Source organism: Diospyros lotus, chromosome 10, assembly GCF_014633365.1.
Source record: "Diospyros lotus cultivar Yz01 chromosome 10, ASM1463336v1, whole genome shotgun sequence".
Classification (NCBI taxonomy): Eukaryota; Viridiplantae; Streptophyta; class Magnoliopsida; order Ericales; family Ebenaceae; genus Diospyros; species Diospyros lotus.
The window spans coordinates 14,076,424-14,085,161 of NC_068347.1; the positions used below are offsets into that span (position 1 = coordinate 14,076,424).

The 8,738-nt window shown below is 37.1% G+C and overlaps 1 protein-coding gene across 1 annotated transcript; it reads left to right on the top strand.

Annotated features, from left to right (window-relative positions):
- Nucleotides 1–294: 294 nt before the first annotated feature.
- Nucleotides 295–7,596, top strand: LOC127810954 (peptidyl-prolyl cis-trans isomerase FKBP43-like). Its single transcript, XM_052350596.1, has 14 exons — nucleotides 295–763; nucleotides 1,151–1,224; nucleotides 1,339–1,571; nucleotides 1,947–2,086; nucleotides 2,331–2,664; nucleotides 2,963–3,199; nucleotides 3,376–3,498; nucleotides 3,583–3,756; nucleotides 3,829–4,068; nucleotides 6,397–6,676; nucleotides 6,790–6,877; nucleotides 6,973–7,014; nucleotides 7,134–7,182; nucleotides 7,313–7,596. The coding sequence occupies exons 1-14, from the start codon at nucleotides 646–648 to the stop codon at nucleotides 7,392–7,394; spliced, it is 2,214 nt and encodes a 737-aa protein (XP_052206556.1). The 5' UTR covers nucleotides 295–645; the 3' UTR covers nucleotides 7,395–7,596.
- Nucleotides 7,597–8,738: the final 1,142 nt, after the last annotated feature.

The following is an 8,738-nucleotide window of genomic DNA, read 5'->3' on the forward strand; positions in this document are numbered from 1 at the left end:
TGGTTGGTGCGAACGGCGGCAGAAGGGTCGGCGGGTGGGGGCGACGGCAGGCGAAGGGGTCGGGGGCTCGGGGTGGGGGGGTTGCAGCGGGTGGGGGTGACGGCGATGGGGACGCAACCGTGGTGCGGTGCGAGCGGTGATGGGTGGCCGTCCAGGCAACCGTGTGGTGGGTGCGGGCGGTTGCTCGTGGCGGAGGGAGGGGCGAGGATGGGTAGGGGTGAGGCGTTACGATCGACTGGTAGGGGGGCGATGGCGGTGGGGGGGGGGGGGGGGTTTGAGAAAGAGAGTGTGTGGGAGAGAGAGGGTGAAAATGGGCGTGAGTGTGAGAGAGAGAGAGACTGAATGAGTGAGGAAGAAGATGGAGAAGATGGTTTTGGATTTGACCGGGTAGCAGGGAGAGAGAAGATGGAGAGGATGGCTTTGGCAGGCGAGTACATTTCTTGGACTTTGCAAAATTCTAAAAATAATGTAAAATTATTTTTAAATTGTTTCGGTAGCCGAGGGCGTAGCCCACGGCGTACCTATAGCATTACTCGTCGCTGCAGCCAGCAGGCTAACAGCCGAACCAGCTGTAAATTTCGCCGCTCGTTGAAAGGGAAAAAGATGAAAACTCCCGCCATGTCATGATGAGGCTTGTGGCCGCCTATGTATATCTGGGGTTTCGACTGTCACGGGGGGAATGTAGGAGAAATTCGAAGTTCCCAACCATACGCCTCTGGTTCCACGTTTGATCTTCAAGCCATACCAACAATGGCCTTCTGGGGTTAGTTAGCGCCCTCTCTCTCTATCTTTGTGTGTGTGTGTCTATATATATATATATGTATATACAAACACGCACGCACGCACAGATTTTACATAGATGTGTATGCGCATGTTATAATTGACTACAACCGGATTCGGATGCGTTTTCCGAATTTTGATTTTTTGTGTTGGTGTTAGTTGAATATTACGCAATGGGAACTGTTGGAGAAAACCACATTTTTGATTTTGTACGAAACAACTTTTGGTCAGTTCCGGGGGTATGGAGATCCGGGGGTTTCTGGTGTCGCAAACAGCAAAAAGAAAGAAAAACAATTCGAAGTTTTCATTCAAGTACAAGGATCTTCTTTCCTTCTCTGTTGCTGAACAATTTGTGACTTTGGTTTTTTAGGAGTTGAAGTAAGACCTGGAAGACCATTCACCCATTCATATAATCAAGTGAGAGGAAGGCTTCGCATTTCTCAGGTAGAAGAGAACAAAACCAGAATTTGATTGATCTTATCGCCTTCTATTTAATTGAACGAATGAAAATTGTAAGGATTTTTAGACTTGGGTAATTTATTGGTTGTGATTTATCAGGCAACCTTGGGGATTGGTGCTTCTGCTAAGAAGTGTTTACTTCAGTGTAATGTGGGAGATAAAAGTCCTGTTTTACTGTGTGCTTTAATACCTGAAAAAACAGAGTATTGCCATTTGGACTTGGAATTTGAAGAGGCAGATGAAGTAATCTTTTCTGTTATTGGTACTCGAAGTGTTCACCTCACTGGTTACTTTCTTGGTAGTAGCCGTCACTCGAATCTGGATGATAATACGTATCCTTTTTGTCTGTTTGGCAAATTGACATCACCAAGCGACTTGTTTTGGCTAGTGCTTGTCTTTTCTGTTTTCCTATCATTAGTTGCCATACATCACTAACTGACTTGTTTTGGCTACTCCCTTTCATTTCCATGCCAAATTGATGAGGCCAGGTCCATCTCTTTGTGCCTTTTTCCTGAAGAAGTTCCTTGTTAGATCTGTTGTGTTGGGGAGTGTTGATAATCCTGCTTTAATACAGAATAGCTTTATCTGAACTACTTGACCTTCTAAAAGGGACCTGAATGATTTTTTATTTACTATTATTACTATTATTACATGTCCAAGTTTATTTGTTGGAAAATTTTCTATTTTCCTTTACCATCCTGGTAAAGAGAATCCTATGGAGAGGACATTGGGAACACAGATTCAGAGAAATCTACTCACAGTAGCAAGGAAGGTGAATACGAGGATAGTTTTATTGATGATAGTGAACCTAAAGTTTCTCCCCTTTCACCATGGTCAGATGGAAGAGGTATGTTTTGCTCACAGTAGCCACATTTTCTCTTTTCCCTGTGATGCTCTTGAACACTAATGTTGTTTGTCTCTAGTCAAATCACTGCACACCTTGTTTGGATCCTTGTGGTGGATGCCACACTTGATTGGGTGTTCTTTTATACACCTTGTTCCTATATAATGCTTTGAATTGGTTGTGATCCAAGCTTCATTTAAATTGTTCCTATGTGGCTTCTCTTGTAATGTGGTTATTTTGACTTCAGAGTCTGATCAGGAGATGTTGGATAAGAAAAAATCAAAAGGGAGGAAAGGCACCCGTAAGAGACTTAAGAAGAAGTACCAGCCAATTGAGTCTGATGACAACAATTCCGTCCAACAGAATATTACCAATCACTGTACTGTAGTACTGAGAGTGGAAAGTGAAGATGAGGACAACTTGCCTATTCTGTCTGCATGTAAAACTGTTACACCTGAAGCAGGATGTAATATTGACATGGAAATTGGTGAAATGAGCAACAAGAAATCTGAAGATGGTTACCATCCCACTAGTACACCAAATAGTGAAGCCAATGTTGTTGCTGATGGTGGTGTAGGAAGGTGAGTGCCACAAACTAGGTCTTGTGCTCTGATGGAATTTTTGGTACTCCATATCATCTGCTATTTTCTCTTTAGAACTGAGTTTTGTGTAAATGGTTAAAAAATTTTTTGAAGACTTGTTATAATAATGCAAAAGAAAAAAAGGAAAGTTGAAGTTTTGGACCTCTGCTTCGTTCCAATCACTAGACTTGTTAGGCACCTATATACCTATCTTTGATCTATAATGTTAGCTGGTGATTTGATTGTTAATTGTGATTTCTGATTATTCATCATCTTTATGTTGTGTATACATGAGCAGGGATATGGGCCTGCCATGTGATTCCATGCTGCCCCCTGATGCAATTGGTCCTGAAAATGGCTTAGAACTGAACGAAGAAATAGCTAACAGGCCTTGTGAGGAGAAAACTCTTGAAACTTATAGTGTTACTGGTTGTGATGCTATCAATGAGGATAAATTGCAGCACACAGAGGAAAAGAGGGATAATGAGGATCTGCTAGGTAAGAATGGAGATGATCAGAAATCAGCCAATGACAAGTGAGTACTGTATCATTCTTGGGAGCCATTGAATCACACATGTATTATCTATATGAATCTTTTATATATAATGTTGGTGAATTGATTGATAATTGTGATTTTTGATTATTCATCTTAATCTTGTGTATGGATATGGACCTGCCATACAATTCCATGCTGCATTCTGATGGAATTAGTCCTGAGATTTGCTTAGCATTGAACAAAGAAATAGAAGAGGAATTGCAGCGCACAGTAGAAAAGACTGGTAATGGGTATCTTCTAGTTAAGAATGGACAAGATAAAAAATCAACCGATGATAAGTGAGTACTGTATTGTTCTTTGTAATTTGCTGAATCACATATTTATTATGGTTGTCTTCATCCCTAAATGCTATAACCAAGCAGGGAATCCGACCCATCAAACCTTTCATTGTGTTCTGCTGATGATGTGAGTCTTGATATCCGTAAAGAATCAAATAAAAGAAAGCAAAGGGAAGAGGAGGGAAAAACAGAAGAGGACTTGAAGGAAATTGGAACTCTACAAGACAAGGCAGTTAATGAGAATCCAACCAACATGAAGTGAGAATCATTATTTTGTCTACAGCTCTGTTTCTGGAGTCTTGCTATGCCCTCACATATTTTCTTGAATAGGATAACTGTCCAGTTGTATGATCCACTGCTGTCTTCTACTGATGCTGGCTCAGACAATGGTTTAAAGCCAAACAAGAGGAGGAAAGAATCGGCTGATTATGGAAAATCTCTTGAAGGTAATACAAGCAATAATAACATCCCTGAAGAGGACAGTGTAAAGCAAAATGAAGGTGGGGCTGGCCAAACTATCAAGGATCTTGATGAGAAAAGTGAAACAGATCAAAATACTTTTGACGATAAGTGAGTAATCTATTCACCCTTCCCCTTTTTTATGGAAAAAAAGAAAAGGGAAACTGTATTTGTGGCTGTGACTAAGAATATTTTATGCTGTTTAGATCACATGTAGTGTTATTCAAGGCCCAAGGCGCATTAAGGTTCAAAGGGTCCTTGGCACTTGAGGCGCAAAGCACAAGGCGAGGGGCACGCCTATGCAACACAAAAATTAAAAACTTTGTAAGAAATTTTAAAATCTATTGTTGGCATATATATATATAATTAAAAGAACAATAAGAAATGCCAAATGATACAATTTAAAAGTCTTAAACAAATTATAAGTCTTAAATCTTAAATAAGATTAACTGATTATGCATTTTAAATAATTTAAAAATCATCATCATTATCAATATCAAACATTTTCATATTTTCATCAGTAGAAGTATCATCTCCAATATCTTCTTTCGCATCATCTCCCTCTCCATCTTCATCAAGTTCAATTGGAGCATTTGAAATAGTAGCCCTTTTACTCATTGTCAAATTTGTAGTTGAAGCAATTGTTGTTTTTGATCTAGTTGCATAGTAAGGTTCTTCAATGGAAGAAGCTACATTAGCCCATGTCAAATCACCATCCTCATGTACAAGTTCACCATCGGGGTCATCGAGTTTTTCAATTGCCCAAGCAACATTAGCCTAAGCAACCACTTATCACTTTTATCAATTTCATATGAGGAAATGGGATCAATTGATTTATGTAAATTGAAGCGATGTCTCAAAGCTCTATTATACTGAACAAATACTAAATCATTGAGACGTTTTGTTATCCTTCCAACCATCACACATAATCCTACATCCATATCTTGCCTAATCTTCCTTGTGACTCTTCATAACCTCATTTGTGTGTGCCAGTTCCTCCTTAATATAAGGTACTCTAACCTCATGAAAACTTAGGGGGTTCATGCTTGGACCAGCTCGCCCAATAGCCTCGATCATTGACTTAAAACTTGGATAATTTACTACATTGAAGGTATATTAGTTTCATACATTCATCTAGAAAACCAAATACAAGCATTCTTTTAACTCTTTCTTAACGTGACTTTCTATTGTTGTTTGCTTCCCTTTTGCATCCTTTTCGTTAGGTTTAGTAGACAAAAACAAATCAAGAGGCCCTGTTTGCTTTTGCCTTTTTTGTTGCACAAATGAATCTTGCATAAGTTTTTTACCACGGCTTTGGAAGGCCATTTCATCAATATCATCAAAATCTGGTATAACATCAATGTCATTCTTCTCTTTCCTTTTTGACTTGTGCTCTTTAATTTCTTCTCTGACATGTGGAGGACATTTTGGACAAATTTCAACATTCCTATAACCTCCAACAAGGTGCTGTTTGGCTCGTAAATACCTCCTTTAGTTAATTTCCCACAAAAATAACATTTGAAAGAGTTCATATCTTTTGGATTTATCAAATTGTGATATTTTCATATTGGATCTTTTCTTTGACCACAAGAGGTACTATCAAGAGCGTTGGATGACCTTATAATTCCCACAAAAATAACATTTGAAAGAGTTCATATCTTTTGGATTTATCAAATTGTGATATTTTCATATTGGATCTTTTCTTTGACCACAAGAGGTACCATCAAGAGCGTTGGATGACATTATAATTCCTGCAAGATTCACAACAATACCACTAAAGCATGGAAAAGAAAAAACAGAAAAACGAAACTAGAAAATAAATAAAAAGAGGAGACAAGACAACAAACATACCTAGAAATATTGGTGTCATTTGCTGCCCTTTGTGCCATTTGCCTCAAGAGAGTACCTTTTGGAGAAGGGGGATGATGTAAGTTTGAAGAAGGAGATTTTTCCATTTGAAGAAGGGAGAGCCGAGAGTCTCTTTAGTTTTTCTTCATTGCTTGGTTCATGTCTCTTCAGTTTTCTTTTTTTTTTTTTATATGGCTGCAGGCTCTTATGTTGTTTTTTTTTCTTTTGATTTGTTATTTATTTAGTATTTAGTAATAATTGAAATTGGAATCTCAAAAAGCCAGGCACGCCTAAGCCCGAGGCTGCCCGAGGGCCTGGTGGGCCTAGGTGCGGCTGGCTGGGAGAATTCCAGGCGCCTAAGCGCACCTTAAATAACACTGATCACATACTTTTTCTTGTCCATGTGTAATGCATATGTAGCATATTTCCTTTTAACCCATTTTGCTGGTTGTAACAGATGCCGTAGTTTCTCTTTGGTGACCAACCTTTGTCCAACTGGGTGGAGTCTGGCTTGTTGAACAGGCTTATCCAGTACTTGTTTCCTGGTTGTCCTCTGATTTTATAGGCAATTTTTGTTTGCATTCTGTGCAGGGGTGTTAACCTTGATCCTGACCAAGTAGGTGATGGAGATCAATATGAAAGCAAGAAAAGTAGAAAGAAAAAGAATAGTAAACTACATGAGAATGAGGGAAACCTGGATAACGACATATCTTCATTGTCAGGAAAAGAGAAGAGATCTCTTGTGGAACTCAAGGAAAAGAATGTGGAAGATAAATCTTCTCATCAATCAAGGACTTTGCCAAGTGGGTTGGTCATCGAAGATTTACAAATGGGCAAATCTGATGGCAAAACCGCTTCTCCTGGAAAAAAGGCATGTTGTCTATATTCTTATTTCTGTGTTTTTTTTATTAGTCTTATTCTATTCATCCATATGTATTATGTATTTTTGACTTTATAGATTGATTTAGTTAGTACTTGGCACAGATCAAGGTCCATTTTATTGGTAAGATAAGAGGGAATGGACCAGTATTTGACTCAAACATTGGCAAAAAGCCCTTCAGGTTTCGTCTAGGTAATACATTGGCAGATAACAACATATTTCTTCAACATAATTGTTATTTGTTCTACTTTTTGTTTTTTCTCACCTCACTGTATTGTGTTGTACAGGTGCTGAAGATATCATTGACGGATGGAATGTTGGTATTGAGGGTAGCTAACCTGTAACTCTTGAAAATATTAATTCTTGAGAAATGCCATTTGTCACAAATGATTTTCCCAAGCGTCAGTGGTTTGTATTTACAGGGCTGTGTGTTGGGTGATTTTTGCAGGAATGCGAGCTGGTGGCAAGAGAAGGCTTATTATCCCGCCATCACTGGGGTAAGGGATCAGACATTTTATTTTATTTAAACCCTAATATTCCCATTGCTCTGCTCTGTTTGGCTTTGGTTTGGTTTATATGTATATGTATATATATATGTGCGTTATATTTATGGTGATGATGATACAGTTATGGAAGTGAAGGAGCTGGGGAGTCAGTACCACCGAACTCTTGGCTGGAATATGAAATTGAATTGGTTGCTGTCCGGTGATTGACTGTCTTGGCCTTGCTATGTCATATTTTGGTCTTATATTAATGTTATTAGAAATTTATTTCATGGTTAATAGTGGGTGGTTCTATTTTGAAGTTTAAGAGAGAAGACTCAGTCCCAGCCCTAAGCCCAAAGGGAACATTCAGTGTCTTGTACGTTTTGTGATCGATAAATACTACTACATCTATTTCTTTTTCTTTTTCTTTTTTTTTTTTGTGGTGTGGGTGGTTTTCAAAATTTTTTATTTTCTTTTAATATGGCATTGTATACAAAATCGAATATATATTCTTTATGTTATTTGGTTAATAAGAAAAGTTTAATTTTGTAATGGAACAAAATTAGACTTCTATTAATATTTTACTTTAGTACGTTATATATTTATATTAATATGACATATAATATAAAATATTGATATAGAGTAACAATTTTCCTACAATGAAGAGTAAAGTGAAAATAATGAAGAAAAAGAACTAAATATTTTTTATGAATATAAGTATATTTTATATTGATGACATATAATATAAAAATCGATACAAATAATAATTTTTCTACAATGAAATAAAGAGAGAAATAATAATAGTAAGAAAGAGAAAGAAATAAATATTTTTTTATGAATATAAGTATAATTTGTATTGATATGAATTATTACATCATTGACTAATGTTTAACTTAAAAGGATAAATAACAATAATCACCTTTGATATTTAATATAATTACAGGGGCTATCTATCTAGTTTGAAAAATTATATGTAAAGATAACAATTTGTTTTAACAAATGCCCCTATAGTAAAAATTGTAAAAATTATGATATATATCTCTATTTTTCTTTTAGCTACTTTTTCTTTCTCTCTTTATATATAGTAGTAGCATTAGAATGTTTTAAAACCTTGAAAAAACCCAATGCCTAGGTTCTTACTAGGTTGAATTTGTGTTTGAGGTTGAAAGAGATTGGGAACAAAAGAGAAAAGTGCTACAGAATTGAATAATGGAATGGAAGAACAAAACTCTACTTCCTGTGATGGTTTCAAAGAGAAGGGAAATTGTAAAAAGGTGAAGGTAATGTCAAAGAAAGTTGTCAATGTGGTACCCAAAAGCTCTTTATCTAAGGTTGCAAACGAGTTGAGTCGAGTCAAGTTAAGCAAGTAAAAATTATGCCTTGTTTATTAAGAATTTTATCGGATTCCAAATGAATTCAAGAATAGAAAGGAAGAATGACCTATCATGTTGATTCACGTGACAGATATTTTGAGAGGTTTTCTCATATCGTGTTTCGCAAAATGCCCAATCACCTTCATATGGGTAGTTATCTGTATTTTTGTACCACGTTTATGTTAAACTAACTTA